This window comes from Borostomias antarcticus, assembly GCF_949987555.1.
Source record: "Borostomias antarcticus genome assembly, chromosome: 22".
Lineage (NCBI taxonomy): Eukaryota > Metazoa > Chordata > Actinopteri > Stomiiformes > Stomiidae > Borostomias > Borostomias antarcticus.
Genome location: NC_140255.1, coordinates 5,401,406 through 5,423,918, shown reverse-complemented (window position 1 = coordinate 5,423,918; position 22,513 = coordinate 5,401,406). Strand labels below are relative to the sequence as shown.

General features: G+C 48.7%; 1 protein-coding gene across 1 annotated transcript in view; it reads left to right on the top strand.

Moving 5' to 3' along the window:
* Positions 1-3,734: 3,734 nt before the first annotated feature.
* The window catches only part of LOC311324183 (growth arrest-specific protein 7-like), a gene marked incomplete at both ends in the record, with an annotated part of 25,253 nt that continues 6,474 nt past the window's right edge, over positions 3,735-22,513 (top strand). Inside the window, 7 exons of the mRNA XM_084456586.1 lie at positions 3,735-3,743; positions 6,165-6,515; positions 11,763-11,852; positions 13,228-13,343; positions 15,564-15,638; positions 16,958-17,036; positions 19,176-19,307. Coding sequence (XP_084312712.1) covers positions 3,735-3,743; positions 6,165-6,515; positions 11,763-11,852; positions 13,228-13,343; positions 15,564-15,638; positions 16,958-17,036; positions 19,176-19,307 — 852 coding nt within the window. The remainder of the gene's footprint in view (positions 3,744-6,164; positions 6,516-11,762; positions 11,853-13,227; positions 13,344-15,563; positions 15,639-16,957; positions 17,037-19,175; positions 19,308-22,513) is intronic.

Below are 22,513 nucleotides of genomic sequence, written 5' to 3'. Positions count from 1 at the left end.
GGGTTAGTGCAGAATGAATGGATGGGTTAGTATGCATGTGCTGTAGAAGGGTTAGTGCAGAATGAATGGATGGGTTAGTATGTATGTGCTGTAGTAGGGTTAGTGCAGAATGAATGGATGGGTTAGTATGTGCTGCAGTAGGGTTAGTGCAGAATGAATGGATGGGTTAGTATGTGCTGTAGTAGGGTTAGTGCAGAATGAATGGATGGGTTAGTATGCATGTGCTGTAGTAGGGTTAGTGCAGAATGAATGGATGGGTTAGTATGTATGTGCTGTAGTAGGGTTAGTGCAGAATGAATGGATGGGTTAGTATGTATGTGCTGTAGTAGGGTTAGTGCAGAATGAATGGATGGGTTAGTATACATGTGCTGTAGTAGGGTTAGTGCAGAATGAATGGATGGGTTAGTATGTATGTGCTGTAGTAGGGTTAGTGCAGAATGAATGGATGGGTTAGTATGTATGTGCTGTAGTAGGGTTAGTGCAGAATGAATGGATGGGTTAGTATGCATGTGCTGTAGTAGGGTTAGTGCAGAATGAATGGATGGGTTAGTATGCATGTGCTGTAGTAGGGTTAGTGCAGAATGAATGGATGGGTTAGTATGTATGTGCTGTAGTAGGGTTAGTGCAGAATGAATGGAGGGGTTAGTATGCATGTGCTGTAGTAGGGTTAGTGCAGAATGAATGGATGGGTTAGTATGTATGTGCTGTAGTAGGGTTAGTGCAGAATGAATGGATGGGTTAGTATGCATGTGCTGTAGTAGGGTTAGTGCAGAATGAATGGATGGGTTAGTATGCATGTGCTGTAGTAGGGTTAGTGCAGAATGAATGGATGGGTTAGTATGTATGTGCTGTAGTAGGGTTAGTGCAGAATGAATGGATGGGTTAGTATGCATGTGCTGTAGTAGGGTTAGTGCAGAATGAATGGATGGGTTAGTATGCATGTGCTGTAGTAGGGTTAGTGCAGAATGAATGGATGGGTTAGTATGCATGTGCTGTAGTAGGGTTAGTGCAGAATGAATGGATGGGTTAGTATGTATGTGCTGTAGTAGGGTTAGTGCAGAATGAATGGATGGGTTAGTATGCATGTGCTGTAGTAGGGTTAGTGCAGAATGAATGGATGGGTTAGTATGCATGTGCTGTAGTAGGGTTAGTGCAGAATGAATGGATGGGTTAGTATGTATGTGCTGTAGTAGGGTTAGTGCAGAATGAAGGGATGGGTTAGTATGCATGTGCTGTAGAAGGGTTAGTGCAGAATGAATGGATGGGTTAGTATGCATGTGCTGTAGTAGGGTTAGTGCAGAATGAATGGATGGGTTAGTATGCATGTGCTGTAGTAGGGTTAGTGCAGAATGAATGGATGGTTTAGTATGCATGTGCTGTAGTAGGGTTAGTGCAGAATGAATGGATGGTTTAGTATGTATGTGCTGTAGTAGGGTTAGTGCAGAATGAATGGATGGGTTAGTATGCATGTGCTGTAGTAGGGTTAGTGCAGAATGAATGGATGGGTTAGTATGTATGTGCTGTAGTAGGGTTAGTGCAGAATGAATGGATGGGTTAGTATGCATGTGCTGTAGTAGGGTTAGTGCAGAATGAATGGATGGGTTAGTATGCATGTGCTGTAGTAGGGTTAGTGCAGAATGAATGGATGGGTTAGTATGCATGTGCTGTAGTAGGGTTAGTGCAGAATGAATGGAGGGGTTAGTATGCATGTGCTGTAGTAGGGTTTCGTCGGCTGGAGGAGGTGAACAGTGCTGCAGTACAAACCCTCGTTCACTAACAGAGTCCTAACAGAGCTGCTGGGATCTGATGGAAGGAGAGGAGGAGGAGGTGGAGGAGGAGGAGGAGGAGGAGGAGGAGGAGGGGGGGGGGAGAAAGTGTGTGGAGGGAAGAGGGGGGGGGTTGAGAGGAGAGGGAGAGAGGGAGGTAGAATCCATGGCTTAGGGTGCTGGTGAGTGTTGAGTGTGAAAGCTTCTCATGATGACATGACATATTCTTGTTGATGTTGTTGTTGTTGTTGTTGTTGTTGTTGTTGATGTTGATGATGATGATGATGATGATGATATTGTTCCATGGTGCATGCTGTTGCACCAGCCGACCTGTTGCCATGGAGAGAGGATGTTGTAACCGGGAGAGTCGTTTATAAACATGATGGCTTCTCAAGCACAGACCAGCTGGAATACTCACCCCCCACTTTACAAGGGGGGGATTCTAACCCGCAACCTTTCCAGTCTGTGATCCTCTCACCTGACCTTGCTGTGACCTTGCCTCCCAGAAGGGCTGGTCTGCAGTGTGGGACCAACGTGCATCCATATTCTCCTCCTCCTCCTCCTCCTCACACTAACACCATGCTCTGCTCTGCTCCTCCTCCTCCTCCTCCTCCTCCTCCTCACACTAACACCATGCTCTTCTCCTCCTCCTCCTCCTCACACTAACACCATGCTCTTCTCCTCCTCCTCCTCACACTAACACCATGCTCTGCTCTGCTCCTCCTCCTCCTCCTCCTCACACTAACACCATGCTCTGCTCCTCTTTCTCCTCCTCCTCCTCCTCACACTAACACCATGCTCTGCTCTGCTCCTCCTCCTCCTCACACTAACACCATGCTCTGCTCCTCCTCCTCCTCACACTAACACCATGCTCTGCTCCTCCTCCTCCTCCTCACACTAACACCATGCTCTGCTCCTCCTCCTCCTCACACTAACACCATGCTCTGCTCCTCCTCCTCCTCCTCCTCCTCCTCACACTAACACCATGCTCTGCTCCTCCTCCTCCTCCTCCTCCTCACACTAACACCATGCTCTGCTCCTCTTTCTCCTCCTCCTCCTCCTCACAGTAACACCATGCTCTGCTCTGCTCCTCCTCCTCCTCCTCCTCACACTAACACCATGCTCTGCTCCTCCTTCTCCTCCTCCTCCTCCTCACACTAACACCATGCTCTGCTCCTCCTCCTCCTCCTCCTCCTCCTCCTCCTCCTCACACTAACACCATGCTCTGCTCTGCTCCTCCTCCTCCTCCTCCTCACACTAACACCATGCTCTGCTCCTCCTCCTCCTCCTCCTCCTCCTCCTCCTCACACTAACACCATGCTCTGCTCCTCCTCCTCCTCCTCCTCCTCCTCCTCCTCCTCCTCCTCCTCCTCACACTAACACCATGCTCTGCTCCTCCTCCTCCTCACAGTAACACCATGCTCCGCTCCTCCTCCTCCTCACACTAGGTTCAAGGTTCAAGGCTTTTATTGTCATGTGTATTTATAAAACACAATGAAATGCACTGTGCCCGGCACTCTCAGACATCAAGACATGACTTAAGACATAAGACAGTAAGACATTACAACAATATGGAGGCGTTTACAAAATAAGACATTAAGACACTGTAGACACTACGAAATACGACAATAAGACATTAAGACATAACAAAGAGACATTAAAGTGCATAGAGCAAAAGTAGGAGCATCAGTGATTCTTCAGCCTAACTGCCTGTGGAAAAAAGCTGTTAGTGAGACGGGTGGTACGTGACTTGATGCTCCGGTAACGTTTTTTGGATGGAGGAGAGAGAACAGTGCTTGGGCAGGGTGACTGGGGTCCCTAATGATGCTACAGGCTTTCCTCTTACAGCGAGTGGTGTAGATGTCATGGAGTTTAGGCAGATCGGTGCCAATGATCCTAGCTGCTGTCTTTACAACCCTCTGCAGTTTCCCACTGTCCTGGGAGGTCATGTTCCCATAACACACCGTGATGCAGAACGTGAGAATGCTCTCAATGGTGCACCGGTAGAAATTTGTGAGCGCTTTTGTGCTTAAACCAAACTTTTTAAGACGCCTCAAGAAGTACAATCTCTGTTGTGCTTTCTTGAGGGTGCACTTGTTCAGGGACCATGTGAGAGTGTCTGAGATGTGTGTACCGAGAAATCTAAAGCTGTCAACAACCCCCACAGATGCTCCATCCATGATCAACCCCCACAGACATTGGCGATTTTATAGGGGGGGCAGGGGGGGCAAGTGCCCCCCCTGATTGGAGAGCCCAACTCTGCTCAGATTCTTTTTTTTTTTTTTTACTAATTAACACAATTGTTAAATACATACTTGTGGTTGGTACCAGTTTGTGTTAGATCATCATTAATTTTAAAAGTGTACTTATTACTTAAACTAGGCTACCTTTAAAAATATATATATATATTCATAATCCACTAATGGCACAACTCGTCCGTCGAAAAAAATGAGATCTGACTGTACTGCTCAGTGCTCAACAAGCTACAACTAGCCAACCTGCTCACAATGGCAAAAAGAGCTATACAAACAATTTACCACTTCTTCATAAAATAAAATAAAAACTGGCAATGCTAATGAAGAAGCTATCACTCGAAATGACACCGCAGCAGGTGCAATCGAATGCAGAAGTGCTCCAGAGGCTATCGGAGCTAGCACTAGCACTAGCAACATCAGCATCGGCGAGGAAGCTAGCACCAGCAGGCAGTTGCAGTTTGATGTTGTGATGTTGGGTATGGCCTAGTGCTCGGTCATAAAGTCATATTGACATGCTCGTGGTGTCTAGATGAAGTTTGATGCGTTGTACATATTGAATTGTCATACGGATTTCTTATTAGCATACTGTTCACAACTGGTATTCTTTGTAAATAGATGGGACGAGACGGCAGAACAGTTTGTTTTTTTTCTCACGTCAAAATGTTGCCCCCCCTACTCTCAGAGGGTAAAATCGCCTATGCCCACAGATGCTCCATCCATGATCAACCCCCACAGATGCTCCATCCATGATCAACCCCCACAGATGCTCCATCCATGATCATTGGAGTGTGATCAGTTGTAGTCTTCCTAAAGTCGACAATGAACACTAACACCATGCTCTGCTCTGCTCCTCCTCCTCCTCCTCCTCCTCCTCCTCCTCCTCCTCCTCCTCCTCCTCCTCACACTAACACCATGCTCTGCTCTGGCTCCTCCTCCTCCTCACACTAACACCATGCTCTGCTCCTGACTTGTTGCTAGGCTGCGCTGTGCCGAGTGTGGGGGGAGGGGGGGGGGGGCGTTGGGGGGGCAGGGCAGGGCAGATTGTTACAGGCTGTGATTGGTGGGCCGGCGTCCACGGCTGCCTGTGATTGGCCTGTCCCACTGCAGTCGCCCCAATATTATTAACTCATGTGAGCTGAAAGAGCAGACGAGAGAGAAGGAGGGGAGAATGCACACACACACACACACACACACACACACACACACACACACACAGACACACACACACACACACACACACACAGACACACACACAGACACACACACAGACACGCACACAGACACGCACACACACACACACACACACACACACACACACACACACAGACACACACACAGACACACACACACACACACACAGACACACACACACACACAGACACACACAGACACAGACACACACACACAGACACACACACAGACACACACAGACACACACACACAGACACACAGACACACACACACACACACACACAGACACACACACACAGACACACACACACACACACACACACACACACACAGACACACACACACACAAACACACACACACACAGACACAGTGCAATAATGAGATCTCAGAGGGAGTGTCAGTGTGTGTTGTTGTGGTGAAGGAGGGGGGGGGGCTTTACAGCAAAAGCAATTTGTCGCCTAGCAACAGTGGCTGCATGAGCACCCTACAGTCTCAGCCGCAGTTGAGATCTCCAGCACTCCGCTTTGAGCAGTGAGTGTGTGTGCGTGTGTGCGCGTGTGTGTGCATGTGTGTGCGTGTGTGTGTGCATGTGTGTGTGTGTGTGCGCATGTGTGTGTGTGTCTGCATGTGTGTGTGTTTATGCGTACATGTGTGTGTGCGTACATGTGTGTGTGCGTGTGTGTGTGTGCATGCATGCGTGGGTGTGAGTGTGCGTGCGTGTGTGTGTGTTTGTGCATGTGTGTGTGTGTGTGCATGCTTGTTTGTGCGTGTGTGTGTGTGCGTGCGTGCGTGCGTGTGTGTATGTGTGTGTGTGTGCGTGTGTGTGTGTGTGTGTGTGTGTAGGGTTATGCTCTGATATCATGTTAGAGTTGTTGTTTGTTGGCTTGGCAGCATTTCTGATTCCTGCTCACATGAGCTCTATTCTGGGACATTCTGCCCCCCCGTCCCCAGGGGGAGCTCCAGCAGCGTAGTGACCAGGGGGAGCTCCAGCAGCGTAGTGACCAGGGGGAGCTCCAGCAGCGTAGTGACCAGGGGGAGCTCCAGCAGCGTAGTGACAAGGGGGAGCTCCAGCAGCGTAGTGACCAGGGGGCGCTCCAGCAGCGTAGTGACCAGGGGGAGCTCCAGCAGCGTAGTGACCAGGGGGAGCTCCAGCAGCGTAGTGACCAGGGGGAGCTCCAGCAGCGTAGTGACCAGGGGGAGCTCCAGCAGCGTAGTGACCAGGGGGAGCTCCAGCAGCGTAGTGACCAGACCAGACGTTTATACCTCCTCGCTGCTCCGGGCTCCTCCGGGCTGGAGAGGGAGGTTCCAGTGTTGTAGTAGCTGGTTCCTCCTGGTTGGATGCAGGGAGGTTCCAGTGTTGTAGTAGCTGGTTCCTCCTGGTTGGATGCAGGGAGGTTCCAGTGTTGTAGTAGCTGGTTCCTCCTGGTTGGATGCAGGGAGGTTCCAGTGTTGTAGTTGCCAGCCAATGTCTACACAGGAGCCAGAAAACAGAACGTCCTGGGCCGCGTTTCCCAGATTCGCCGAACTTCTGCGCGCTACGACGCTTCTCAAGGTATACCTTGGCGAAGGGACAGTTTTTCCTACGAGAGTTTCCCAGACTATCCCTTAGTGGGCGCCTGAAGATACATCGTTAGGTCCATCCCAAGATACATCGTTAGAGGAGCTGTCCCTGGGCGCGGTGCTGACAAAAAAATGAATCGATGCCGCACACATCGATGGCCATTCGTAAAGTCACAGAAATGACGTGCCAATATAATACGTGCTGTCTTAATTATTTTATTTCAGTCTAAATATTACCAAAAAGGAAGCTATGCCTCCGAAAGCTCATCTGCTAATGTATTTAAGAGTCAAAGCGAGACCTCGTGATAGTCCCAATTCATACATCAAATTACATTACATCAAATAAAATATCCAAGAAAGAGCATGGATCGGATCGGGACATATAAGCCCCGTCGAGGATGTCTTGAAAGGCCAGGAAAAAATACTTTAATGATGATAGGCAATGATTATAGCAAAATGACCACTGATTTAGTTATCATACAAACAAAGGTATAATGCCCATATAAATTGCCCCTGTGGCAGTAGCATTCCCACGTTAGAATTCTCGCGGATACGATGACTAATTGAATCTATCAGGCACCGGTGTTGGCACATGTGGCCTATAAAAAAAACAAGGGTAACTGCACATATTGAGCGACATGGCAGATATGAAGAGTAAGCGTGTGATAGCGTTCACCAAAGAATAACTAGTGATCATGCTGGACGAGGTGCAGCAACCGAAGGCCGTCCTGTTTGGCGGCTACCAGTAGGGCCTATGCACAACTCCAGTAGGCTACTTCCTGAAATTAGACATGCTTCTCTATTTCCTGTCCTACACTTTGGATGAAATGATTATTCAGGAATTCCTGAACCAGGGAGCAGGAGAACCAGGGAGCAGGGCGGAGAGGTGGATATACGGTCCTGTCTACAGGCCGAGGAGGGGGTGATGAGAGGAGAGGAGAGGAGAGGGGAGGAGAGGAGAGAAGAGGAGAAGGGAGGTGGATATACGGTCCTGTCTACAGGACAAGGAGGGGGTGATGAGAAGAGAGGAGAGGGGAGGAGAGAAGAGGAGAGGGGAGGTGGATATACAGTCCTGTCTACAGGCCGAGGAGGGGATGATGAGAGGAGAGGAGGTGGATATACGGTCCTATCTGGAGGGGGTGATGACGAGGAGAGGAGAGGAGAGATAAACGACAGCCGAACTGTAATGGATGTTCTGACTGTGGACACAGCGGAATAGGGAAAATCTGGTCGCCATGGCGATCTGGAGGAGGCGGGCGCAGGGCATGTCTTGTTGTGCCAGCGGGAAGGACTGAACATTTAATTTAACGATTAAATGCTGAACATTACATAATCACAGCCCTACTACCCTAACTGAACAGGCTGCAGTGTGTGTGTGTGTGTGTGTGTGTGTGGGTGGGGGGGGAAGGGTTGTTCTGGGGACTCTGTCTTTCTCCCTCCCTCCATCTCCCTCCACCTTTTTCTGTATCTCTTTCATTCCAAGAGTCTATCTTACCCTTGGAATTTCCTATTTTGCTTTCTCCAACTACTCTCCTAATTTCCTTTCCTCTCCTCCTCCTCCTCTCCTTTCCTCTCGTCCTCCTCTCCTCCTCCTCCTCCACTCTGGGGTGGCTGTAGCTCAGCGGGTAGAGCGAGTAGTCCAATACTACTACTACTACTACTACCACTACTACTATTACTTCTATCTATCAATCAATCAATCAATCAATCAAAGCTTTATTTGTATAGCGCATTTCATACCCAGAGGCAACACAATGCGCTTTACAGAGAACAAGGGAGGTGGGCATACGACCCACTCTCTACATATTCCAGAGGGAAGCAAAAAAACAGTAATCACCCGGGGGCCAGATAAGTGAGCTGTAAAAATTCTTCCCTGACCCCTCTCAACAAGGCGATCGAGCAAGCTCCTGGAGTATTTGTCTACCGGCTAAGAACATTTCTAAAGCAATACATTACATTAAATTACATTTCAGAGTAAGAGAGGCTAAAAAAGCATCATAGGAGAGAAGACATCCATCGGACATGCTACGACATCCACAGCAGACAGGGGTATCTATCGGACTCCGGGAGGTCTGCTGGTGACAGTGGGGCATCCACTGGACCTGGTTAGAAGATAGGAGGGAGAGAGAGAGGCACTAGGGAGAGGGAAGGCAGAACACGGTTAGTAGCACACAGAGCCATAAAAGCAACACAGATATTTAAAACAGGCAACCTGGAGCAAGCTCCTGGAATATATTTGTCTAATGGCTAAGAACATTTATAGAGCAATAAATTACATTAAATTAAATTTTCAGAGCAAGAAAGGCTAAGAGCATCAGGTCCAGGCTTAAGCCGGATGTGGACTGTGTGTCTGTGTGTACGTGTGTGTGTGTTAACTAAATACTACGACATCCACAGCTGACACGGAGGTATCTATTGGACTCAGGGTGGTCTGCGGGCGACAGTGGGGCATCCACTGGACCTGGTTAGAAGGTAGGAGGGAGAGAGAGAGGCACTAGGGGAGGCAGAAAACGGTTAGTAGCACACTGAGCCATTGAAGCAACACAGCTGTCAGAACAGAACAAGCCTGTTTCAGGGTAACCAGCTTCTGTACACTACTTGATATACATACAGTGCATAGCAGGATAAACACCAATGTATACAGAGGATTCACAGGTAGGTTTGAGGCTGCCTTTCTGTGTCTCAAGGTCCTAGCTAGTGATTGTAGGCTAGGTCGAAAAGGTACGTCTTGAGGTCTCGCTTGAAGACCTCCGTTGTTACTACTACTATTACTACTACTACTACTGATACTACTACTACTACTACTACTACTACTACTACTACTACTACCACTACTACTACTACTACTACTACTACTACTACTACCACTACTACTACTACTTCTACTACTACCACTACTACTACTACTACTACTACTACGGTAAACGGACTGCACTTATATAGCGCTTTTCCACCTTAGCGGCACTCAAAGCGCTTTACAATGGCCTCTCATTCACCCATTCACACACCAATGGCGGTAGCTGCCATGCAAGGTGCTAACCTGCTCATTGGGAGCAATTTGAGGTAAGGTATCTTGCTCAAGGACACTTCGACATGTAGACAGTCGGAGCTGGGATTCGAACCACTGACCCTTCGATCACTGAACGACCCGCTCTACCAACTGAGCTACAGCCACCCTACTACTACTACTACTACTACTACTACTACTACTACTACTACTACTACTACTACTACTACTACTACTACTACTACTACTACTACTACTACTACTACTACTACTACTACTACTACTACTTCTACTATTACTACTACTACTACTACTACTACTACTACTACTACTACTACTACTACTACTACTACCAACACTACTACTACTACTTCTACTACTACTACTACTACTATTACTACTACTACTACTATTACTACTACTACTACTACTACTACTACTACTACTACTACTACTACTACTACAACTACTACTATTACTACTACTACTACTACTACTACTAATAATAATAATAATAATAATAATAATAATAATAATAAACATTATTTGTATAGCACCTTTCATACTACAGTAATAAATCCAGCTCAAAGTGCTTTACAACAGAGAATGTGCACACACGGAGTGCTTCACATAAATAAAGACAAAATAAACAGGAAAATAAGATGGAAGATAAAACACAATAAAATATAAAGATAATAAATCACGTAAAATACAGTGTAAAAATGTCAATTTAATAAAATATTATACTGGAGATATACTTTCAGAAAAGAAAAGAAAAGTGCAGCAGCCCGCAAGTGCAAAAGGAGCTAGTTAAAAGCTGAAGTGAAGAGATAAGTTTTTAGCTTTCTTCTAAAACTATTCAGCGAGCTGGCTTCCCTGATATCAGGTATTGTGTTCTATGGCTTTGGGCCATAATTGAGAAAGGCTGCACTCCCGATCTTCGACCGATTGTTGCTGGGAACTTCTAGTAGACCAGCAGTGGATGATCGCAGTGTCTTGGACATTATAGGATATTTGGAGGAGGACCTTAAAATAAACTCTAGATGTCACGGTGCAGAGCAGACCCAATGCAGAGCAGCTCAGACTGGACTAGTGTGCTCTCTCTTCTTGGTTCTGGTTAATAGTCGCGCTGCAGAGTTTTGAATGAGCTGAAGTCTCTCAGTGGTTTTTGGGGGGAGGCCAGTGAAGAGTCCATTACAGTAATCGAGTCGGCTTGAAATAAAAGTGTGCATTTTTCTGCATCCATTTGATTTATGAATGGCCATACTTTAGCTATGTTTCTAAGGTGGGAAAATAAGGATTTAATATGGGACTTGAAGCTTAGATCTGAATCTAGGATAACACCAAGACTTGAAACCACAGGTTTATTCCAGAAGGAGGGTTGGCGGTTCGAATCCCGGCTCCTCCTGACGACATGTCAAAGTGTCCTTGGCCCCAACTTGCTCCCAATGAGCAGGCTAGCACCTTTCATGTCAGCTGCCGACATTGGTGTGTGGATGTGGGTGTGTTTGTGAATGAGAGACCTTCATTGTAAAGCGCTTTGGATAAAAGCGCTATATAAATGCAGTCCCTTTACCATATACCTCCGTCTCTTTCACTTCTCCTCTCTCCTCCTCTCTCCTCCTCTCTTCTCCTCTCTTCTCCTCTCTCCTCCTCTCTCCTCCTCTCTTCTCCTCTCTCCTCCTCTCTTCTCCTCTCTCCCCCTCTCTCCTCCTCTCTTCTCCTCTCTTCTCCTCTCTTCTCCTCTCTTCTCCTCTCTCCTCTCTCCTCCTCTCTCCTCCTCTCTTCTCCTCTCTCCTCCTCTCTCCTCCTCTCTTCTCCTCTCTCCTCCTCTCTTCTCCTCTCTTCTCCTCTCTCCTCCTCTCTTCTCCTCTCTCCTCTCCTCTCTCCTCCTCTCTTCTCCTCTCTCCTCCTCTCTCCTCCTCTCTCCTCCTCTCCTCTGATGTGTCGGTGTTTAATATCCGTCTCTCCCTCTGTTCCAGATCAACAGCGTTACCTTCCCCCTGCCTGAGGACAACCCTGAGCAGGAGCTGCTGAAGCCCAACGAATGGAGCTACTGCGACTACTTCTGGGTGAGACTGGAGCCCAGCCAACAGGCTGCAGCCTAGCATCCACATACGTAGTGTGACTGCAGCAGGGGATCGAACCCCAGGTCGCCTGTCCCAAATTCATCTCTCTCAGCTTTAGCCAGGAGTTCGTTTTACCCGGTGATAATGTAAACTCCGCAGGGGATCGAACCCGGGTAAGATGTATGGGTCGCCCAACCATCTCCGTTACAGTGGCAAAGCGAAGTCTGGTAGCTGCTCGGGAACCTGCGGATGGTTTTCATGGCCCGATGTGTCTTATTGTGACAGTAGCATCAGACAGCGTGTTACTGTAGTGCAGCTGCACCTTTCTATGACAGCTGTGGTGTGAAGTCAATCTGTCACCCCGGCTCCACTAGCACTCCCTCACAGGTACTCACACACCACACACACACACACACACATGCACTTCCACCCCCTCCCGAATGACGCACACACACACACACGTGCTCTCAGTGACACGCACATGCGCTCGGCTGTGACTCACACGGCCATAAACACATTCTCTGACTCACCCCACACGCACATGCACACACACACACACACACACGCATACACACACGCACACACACACATACACACACAAGTAAACACTGTACTGTAGTATTATTGACATTTTCAGCTTGAAATTAAAATCAAAATGTGTGTGTGTGAGGGTGTACTGTATGTGTGTGTATGTACTGTATGTGTGTGTGTACTGTACGTGTCTGTTTGTGTGTGTGTGTGTGTGTGTGTGTGTGTACTGTACATGTGTGTGTTTATATATATGTGTGTGTGTGTGTGTGTCTCTCCCAGACGGACAGGAAGGACCCTCAGGGGACCACGTGTGTGTGTTTATATATATATGTGTGTGTGTGTGTGTGTGTGTGTGTGTGTGTGTGTGTGTGTGTGTGTCTCCCAGACGGACAGGAAGGACCCTCAGGGGACCACGTGTGTGTGTTTATATATATATGTGTGTGTGTGTGTGTGTGTGTGTGTGTGTGTCTCTCCCAGACGGACAGGAAGGACCCTCAGGGGACCACGTGTGTGTGTTTATATATATATGTGTGTGTGTGTGTGTGTGTGTGTGTGTGTGTGTGTCTCTCCCAGACGGACAGGAAGGACCCTCAGGGGACCACGTGTGTGTGTTTATATATATATGTGTGTGTGTGTGTGTGTGTGTGTGTCTCTCCCAGACGGACAGGAAGGACCCTCAGGGGACCACGTGTGTGTGTTTATATATATATGTGTGTGTGTGTGTGTGTGTGTGTGTCTCTCCCAGACGGACAGGAAGGACCCTCAGGGGACCACGTGTGTGTGTTTATATATATATGTGTGTGTGTGTGTGTGTGTGTGTGTGTGTGTGTGTGTGTGTGTCTCCCAGACGGACAGGAAGGACCCTCAGGGGACCACGTGTGTGTCGGGGTTCGAGGTGCTCCTGCAGAAGCAGTTGAAGGGCAAACAGATGCAGAAAGAGATGGCAGAGTTCGTCCATGAGAGGTAAACAACAACAGCAACAACATCAACAACAACAAGCTAACTACAACACTTGCTTGTACTGTACATTATCTCTACAGTCTTAAAGAAAGAGAACCATTTTCAACAGTGGCGGAACCCTCTGAAGAAGATCAGAAAGAACCATTTAGGGTTCCAATCAGCACCAAACACAACCATCTAGGGGTCCAGACAGAACCATCTAGGGGTCCAGACAGAACCATCTAGGGGTCCAGACAGAACCATCTAGGGGTCCAGACAGAACCATCTAGGGGTCCAGACAGAACCATCTAGGAGTCCAGACAGAACCATCTAGGAGTCCAGACAGAACCATCTAGGGGTCCAGACAGAACCATCTAGGGGTCCAGACAGAACCATCTAGGAGTCCAGACAGAACCATCTAGGAGTCCAGACAGAACCATCTAGGGGTCCAGACAGAACCATCTAGGGGTCCAGACAGAACTATCTAGGGGTCCAGACAGAACCATCTAGGGGTCCAGACAGAACCATCTAGGGGTCCAGACAGAACCATCTAGGGGTCCAGATAGAACCATCTAGGGGTCCAGACAGAACCATCTAGGGGTCCAGACAGAACCATCTAGGAGTCCAGACAGAACCATCTAGGGGTCCAGACAGAACCATCTAGGGGTCCAGACAGAACCATCTAGGGGTCCAGACAGAACCATCTAGGGGTCCAGACAGAACCAGACAGTGCTCTGGCTGCTCTTGTAGGTCAGATAAAGGTCATTTTCAGCCTCTACCAGGGTTCAGAATATTACAGGAATGATCTCTATGGTTTAGGCGTGAGGTGCCCAAGATCTGGGTGCTTTAGTGTGTGTGTGTGTGTGTGTGTGTGTGTGTGTGTGTGTGTGGGTGTGGGTGGGTGGGTGGGGGTGGGAATATATCGATGTCAAGCTGTTGGTGCATTGCTGTATGAGTTGCTGATCATGTGGTATCTGTGTTGATCTTGATATGCTGTGCTGGGCTGTGTTGTGCTGTGTTGTGTTGCGCTGTGCTGTGCTGTGCTGTGCTGTGTTGTGTTGTGTTGTGCTGTGTTGTGTTGTGCTGTGTTGTGTTGTGTTGCGCTGTGCTGTGCTGTGTTGTGCTGGGCTGGGCTGGGCTGTGTTGCGTTGCATTGCGTTGTGTTGTGCTGTGCTGTGCTGTGCTGTGCTGTGTTGTGTTGTGTTGTGCTGTGTTGTGCTGTGTTGTGTTGTGTTGTGCTGTGCTGTGTTGTGCAGTGTTGTGTTGTGTTGTGTTGCGCTGTGTTGTGCTGGGCTGGGCTGTGTTGCGTTGCGTTGCGTTGCGTTGCGTTGCGTTGCATTGCGTTGCGTTGTGCTGTGCTGTGCTGTGTTGTGCTGTGCTGTGCTGTGCTGTGCTGTGTTGCGTTGTGTTGTGCTGTGCTGTGCTGGGCTGTGTTGTGTTGTGCTGTTTTGTGTTCTGCTGTGTTGTGCTGTGTTGTGTTGTGCTGTGCTGTGCTGTGCTGTGCTGTGCTGTGCTGTGCTGTGTTGTGCTGTGTTGTGCTGTGCTGTGTTGTGTTGTGCTGTGCTGTGTTGTGCTGTGTTGTGTTGTGTTGTGCTGTGCTGTGCTGTGTTGTGCTGTGCTGTGTTGTGCTGTGCTGTGTTGTCTTGTGTTGTGTTGTGCTGTTTTGTGTTGTGATGTGCTGTGCTGTGCTGTGCTGTGTTGTGTTGTGTTGTGCTGTGTTGTCTTGTGTTGTGTTGTGTTGTGCTGTTTTGTGTTGTGTTGTGTTGTATTGTATTGTATTGTGTTGTGCTGTGTTGTGCTGTGCTGTGCTGTGCTGTGCTGTGATGTGCTGTGCTGTGCTGTGCTGTGCTGTGCTGTGCTGTGTGCTGTGTCCATGGTCTCTTATCAGAGGAAAACAGGGCTGTAGTGGGTTTATCACTGTGTTTATCTAACAGCATTGCATTACATTCAATTCACACACTGGCATCGCTACACTGCTTCAACTCACACACTGGCATCGCTGCACTGCTTCAACTCACACACTGGCATCGCTGCACTGCTTCAACTCACACACTGGCATCGCTGCACTGCTTCAACTCACACACTGGCATCGCTGCACTGCTTCAACTCACACACTGGCATCGCTGCACTGCTTCAACTCACACACTGGCATCGCTGCACTGCTTCACTGCACATTAGTAGGACTGCAGCTGCTTTGTGATATGATTCCATGGAAACCAGTATTGTGTTGATGTCCTGATCCAGGTTAAAGATTGAAGAGGAGTACGCTAAGAACCTCTCTAAGCTGTCTCTCTCACCCCTGGCGGCCCAGGAGGAAGGGTGAGTAACGGATGGATGGATGGATGGATGGATGGATGGATGGATGGATGGATGGATGGATGGATGGATGGATGGATGGATGGATGGATGGATGGATGGATGGATGGATGATGGATGATGGATGATGGATGGATGGATAGAAGGATGGATGATGAATGGATGGATGGATGGATGGATGGATGGATGGATGGATGGATGGATGGATGGATGGATGGATGGATGGATGGACGGACGGACAGGTGGATGATGGATGGACACCTTATTGATCCCTTGGGGGGAATTGTCATCAAGGCACAATCACCACTAAGTACACATTTACAATGAGTACACAAGATATACAAAAAGGATGTAAAAGATATACAAAAACCCTAATAATCAACAATAGTGTAACCAAGTGTATAGATAACCATAGATAAATCAGGATTCCTATGTAGATTGTGTACAAAACATGCATAAGATGTGTGTTAAAGTACCAAGTAAAATGTCCATGTTGATAAATAAATGAAAAGTAAGTAAATGTCCTCCAAGCTGGCTCAGGTCCAGAGCGTCCAGTCAGGCAGGGGATGCATGGACCAGCCTCCACAGGCTGGATGGACGGGTGTGGGTGGGTGGGTGGACAGGCTGGATGGTCGGGTGTGGGTGGGTGGGTGGGTGGACAGGCTGGATGGACGGGTGTTTCAGGCTGGATGGACGGGTGTTTCAGGCTGGATGGACGGGTGTGGGTGGACGGGTGTGGGTGGGTGGATGGACGGGTGTGGGTGGGTGGGTGGACAGGCTGGATGGACGGGTGTGGGTGGACGGGTGTGGGTGGACAGGCTGGATGGACGGGCTGGATGGACGGGTGTGGGTGGACGGGTGTGGGTGGGTGGGTGGACGGGTGTGGGTGGGTGGGTGGACAGGCTGGATGGACGGGTGTGGGTGGACGGGTGTGGGTGGGTGGGTGGGTGGACGGGTGTGGGTGGGTGGGTGGACAGGCTGGATGGACGGGTGTGGGTGGGTGGGTGGACAGGCTGGATGGACGGGTGTGGGTGGGTGGGTGGACAGGCAGATGGACCAAGCAGCTCTCTAGTCGACTATCTGCTTGTGTTATCTACCCTGGTTACTCAACTATCTGTCCATCTGTTACTGGGTTCTGTTTCCTGGGGCGAGTGATACAACTGAAATGTGTCCTTGCTTGCTCTGATCAGACGGTCTGTTTGCGGTTCCATGATCAAACTGTGCTAGAGTGTCTCTCCCCGCGGAGGTTCTGACCCGTTCTGACCTGTTCTGACCCGTTCTGACCTGTTCTGACCTGTTCTGACCCGTTCTGAATGTTGTAGAACCCTGGGGGAAGCCTGGGCCCAGCTGAAGAAGAGTCTCAGTGACGAGGCCGATGTCCACCTGAAGTTCTCCAACAAGGTACTGACTACCAGGCTGTATCCTGACTACCAGGCTGTATCCTGACTACCAGGCTGTATCCTGACTACCAGGCTGTATCCTGGCTACCAGGCTGTATCCTGACTACCAGGCTGTATCCTGACTACCAGGCTGTATCCTGACTACCAGGCTGTATCCTGACTACCAGGCTGTATCCTGGCTACCAGGCTGTATCCTGACTACCAGGCTGTATCCTGACTACCAGGCTGTATCCTGACTACCAGGCTGTATCCTGACTACCAGGCTGTATCCTGGATGTCCGCTTCATGTAACTTGGGACAGGCGGGACGACCACTGAAAGAACTCTTAAGGTGTCTGCACACTGCCCCAACCAACGCCAACCAACACCAACCAACACCAATGTAGGATTGGTGTGCCATGTTTGTTGGTGACTGTTGGCATTAGTTGGATGGATTTTGCAGCTGAATGTTAAACTTTCAACATTCTAACAACTGTCAACTGTAGATGGTGAGAGGTGGGAGGTGTCTGACGTTGGTTGGTGCAGTGTGCCGGCACCTTTACTTATAGGAGGACATTAGTCTGCATGTGACTGTCCTCAGTCAAGCCAAGGTTAATCCGTAGTGTCTTTGAGTAGCCATTGCCCTGACCATGTCCCAGTATAACATGGGTGAGGTGGGCGGCTGGATCTAACCACAAACCTTCCGCATGGAAATCCAAACTGCTGCACCCAGAGTTTTCCCAGAGATCAGTGGGCGATATTTGGACTTTTCAGTGGCAGGCAGAGCCTCTTATCACACTGGGTTGTGCAGTACGCTATGTGAAGCCGGATTTAGAGTGAGACTGTGCTCCTCCAGTGACTAGTCAGCCAGATCTCTATACTGGGACCACAGGAGGGAACCGAGGCAGACGGAAATAACACTGAGAAAGCCATGACGTTTCAACACACACACACACACACACACACACACACACACACACACACACACACACACACACACACACACACACACACACACACACACACACACATACACACACACACACACACACACACACACACACACACACCAGGGTTAGGTAATGTGTGCTTAGGTGGAAGAGAGGATGAGTAGTTATTTTCAGACTCTCTCTTCTGTCTCCTCTTTCTATCTCTCTCTTCTGTCTCCTCTCTCTCCTCTCTTCTATCTCCCTCTTCTCTCTCCTCTCTTCTATCTCTCCTCTCTCTCTCCTCTCTTCTCTCTCCTCTCTCTCTCTCTCTCTCTATTCTGCAGCTAGGTTCCAGTCCGTTGTAGCCCAAAGGCACACAATTCCCTGAGCCTCGCCAGTCTGTTGTCATGACCAGTTATTCATTAGATTGCATTACATTTCATTACATTACGTTACATTACAGTCATTTAGCAGACGCTTTTATCCAAAGCGACTTACAATAATTGCATTTAACGTAGGAAAAGCCAATGTGCTACTACTTGCCAGAACTCACAAGTGCATCTCCTTTCTATAACAAGTGACTAAGAGCATAATCTAGTGCTGAAGGCAAAGTGCAAGAATCGCAATCTTAAGTACAGTGCAATATAATACAATACAATAAGTGCTTAGGCGGGAGGATTGTTGTAGTACTTCTTGACGAGATGAGTTTTGAGCCTGCGACGAAAGATGGGCAGTGACTCTGCTGTCCTGACATCAGTGGGAAGTTCATTCCACCACTGCGGGGCCAGGACAGAGAAGAGCCGTGACCGTGTCGATCGACCGCAGGGGCCTCGGAGTGACGGGGCAACCAGTCGCCCCGAGGTAGCAGAGCGTAGCTGTGGAATTGTCCTGTAAATGCTACTTTAAATATTTGCTAATATGAATGAATGCCATTGAAATAGCCTAATGCCTTTAATAGTTTATAGGGATGCATTAATGATTCATTGATTTAAAACAGATAACAAACAAGTCTCATTTCAGTTTTCTATAAAATCATGCATATGTCAAAAACATGGCGCGGCCGCAGGAATAACAAGGTAGTTATTGTGATTTTTACAATGTAGTTTCATAGTGTGGCCAACTGGGAACCCTGCGTGGAGGCAGGTCAGACACATGGCTGACAGGACTATCTCCATCAGGAGGGCTAGTGTGTCCAAACCACCTCCGTTACACCTGGTTCCCTGTGTATCCCAGCTCCATTCCGAGGTGGAGAAGCCCCTGCTGACGTTCAGAGAGCACAACTTCAAGAAGGACATGAAGAAGTATGATCATCACATCGCCGACCTCCGCAAGCAGCTGGCCAGCCGCTATGTCGGCGTGGAGAAGGTAGGGGGCGCCGATACAGCGGCGGAGATCAAACCCAGGTCTTCTGCTTCAGACTCCTGTCCTTAGACATGCCAGTGCACAGAGAGGCCTGCATCCATCGCAGCCCACGCATTCATCTCACATTTAACCCCGATAGGCTGGGAATGGGCTAGAGGAGGACTGGGCTAGAGGAGGTTAATAGGACTGGGCTAGAGGAGGACTGGGCTAGAGGAGGTTAATAGGACTGGGCTAGAGGAGGTTAATAGGACTGGGCTAGAGGAGGTTAATAGGACTGGGCTAGAGGAGGCTAATAGGACTGGGCTAGAGGAGGTTAATAGGACTGGGCTAAAGGAGGACTGGGCTAGAGGAGGTTAATAGGACTGGGCTAGAGGAGGACTGGGCTAGAGGAGGACTGGGCTAGAGGAGGTTAATAGGACTGGGCTAGAGGAGGACTGGGCTAGAGGAGGTTAATAGGACTGGGCTGGAAGAGGTTAATAGGACTGGGCTAGAGGAGGTTAATAGGACTGGGCTAGAGGAGGTTAATAGGACTGGGCTAGAGGAGGTTAATAGGACTGGGCTAGAGGAGGACTGGGCTAGAGGAGGTTAATAGGACTGGGCTAGAGGAGGTTAATAGGACTGGGCTAGAGGAGGCTAATAGGACTGGGCTAGAGGAGGTTAATAGGACTGGGCTAGAGGAGGCTAATAGGACTGGGCTAGAGGAGGCTAATAGGACTGGGCTAGAGGAGGTTAATAGGACTGGGCTAGAGGAGGACTGGGCTAGGGGAGGTTAATAGGACTGGGCTAGAGGAGGTTAATAGGACTGGGCTAGAGGAGGTTAATAGGACTGGGCTAGAGGAGGTTAATAGGACTGGGCTAGAGGAGGTTAATAGGACTGGGCTAGAGGAGGTTAATAGGACTGGGCTAGAGGAGGACTGGGCTAGAGGAGGTTAATAGGACTGGGCTAGAGGAGGTTAATAGGACTGGGCTAGAGGAGGACTGGGCTAGGGGAGGTTAATAGGACTGGGCTAGAGGAGGTTAATAGGACTGGGCTAGAGGAGGCTAATAGGACTGGGCTAGAGGAGGACTGGGCTAGGGGAGGTTAATAGGACTGGGCTAGAGGAGGTTAATAGGACTGGGCTAGAGGAGGTTAATAGGACTGGGCTAGAGGAGGTTAATAGGACTGGGCTAGAGGAGGTTAATAGGACTGGGCTAGAGGAGGTTAATAGGACTGGGCTAGAGGAGGTTAATAGGACTGGGCTAGAGGAGGTTAATAGGACTGGGCTAGAGGAGGTTAATAGGACTGGGCTAGAGGAGGTTAAAGGAGTAGTAAAGGGAGAAATCATGTTTAGCCCTGTTTTAAGGTTACTTATGATCATATACAGGTTCAGATCAAAACGTTGACAAAACTAGCACTTTTGAGAAAGTCTGATAATTGCTCTACCATCGTTTTGGTCATACAATGGATGTGGGTGGGCACCTTGAAAAATCATTCAAAAACATGTTAAACTCTCGATTTCAAAGACAAGAAGCTCACCGAGGGGGTAATTGGTGTCCGTTGGTGTTCTGACATCAAATTCACCGCAAAGTATGAATCCTGTAGGGTTTTATTGATAATTAGTATGAAATCCATTTACTTGTATTGAAGCGACCGTTGTAGATGAGTAGATCAATCCGCAGAGGGGATTCAGGAAGCGGAACTACTTACGGTAGCTATTGTTATTGTTTATGTTGCTAGGCTACCTAGTTTGCTGAAGTTTACACACGTATGTGCTGCGACTAAAGAGTTCTATGCTAAATAATTTAAAAAGCCTTTCCAGATGAACTAGAATTTTACTTTATGGCGAATTATATGTCAGAACGCCAACTAACACCTCGGTGAGTTTCTTGTCTTTGAAATCGAGAGTTTAACATGTTTTCAAGGTGCCCACCCACATCCATTGTATGACCAAAACGGTGGTAGAGCAATTATCAGACTTTCTCAAAAGTGCTAGTTTTGTCAACGTTTTGATCTGAACCTGTATATGATCATAAGTAACCTTAAAACAGGGCTAAACATGATTTCTCCCTTTACTACTCCTTTAATAAGACTGGGCTAGAAGACTGGGCTAGAGGAGGTTAATAGGACTGGGCTAGAGGAGGACTGGGCTAGAGGAGGTTAATAGGACTGGGCTAGAGGAGGACTGGGCTAGAGGAGGTTAATAGGACTGGGCTAGAGGAGGTTAATAGGACTGGGCTAGAGGAGGTTAATAGGACTGGGCTAGAGGAGGCTAATAGGACTGGGCTAGAGGAGGTTAATAGGACTGGGCTAGAGGAGGACTGGGCTAGAGGAGGACTGGGCTAGAGGAGGTTAATAGGACTGGGCTAGAGGAGGCTAATAGTACTGGGCTAGAGGAGGTTAATAGGACTGGGCTAGAGGAGGTTAATAGGACTGGGCTAGAGGAGGACTGGGCTAGAGGAAGACTGGGCTAGAGGAGGTTAATAGGACTGGGCTAGAGGAGGCTAATAGGACTGGGCTAGAGGAGGACTGGGCCAGAGGAGGTTAATAGGACTGGGCTAGAGTAGGACTGGGCTAGAGGAGGTTAATAGGACTGGGCTAGAGGAGGTTAATAGGACTGGGCTAGAGGAGGACTGGGCTAGAGGAGGTTAATAGGACTGGGCTAGAAGACTGGGCTAGAGGAGGTTAATAGGACTGGGCTAGAAGACTGGGCTAGATGAGGTTAATAGGACTGGGCTAGAAGACTGGGCTAGAGGAGGTTAATAGGACTGGGCTAGAGGAGGTTAATAGGAGTGGGCTAGAGGAGGTTAATAGGACTGGACTAGAGGAGGTTAATAGGACTGGGCTAGAGGAGGTTAATAAGACTGGGCTAGAGGAGGTTAATAGGACTGGGCTAGAGGAGGTTAATAGGACTGGGCTAGAGGAGGTTAATAGGACTGGGCTAGAGGAGGTTAATAGGACTGGGCTAGAGGAGGTTAATAGTACTGGGCTAGAGGAGGTTAATAGGAGTGGGCTAGAGGAGGTTAATAGGACTGGGCTAGAGGTTAATAGGACTGGGCTAGAGGAGGTTAATAGGACTGGGCTAGAGGAGGTTAATAGGACTGGGCTAGAGGAGGTTAATAGGAGTGGGCTAGAGGAGGTTAATAGGACTGGGCTAGAGGTTAATAGGACTGGGCTAGAGGAGGTTAATAGGACTGGGCTAGAGGTTAATAGGACTGGGCTAGAGGAGGTT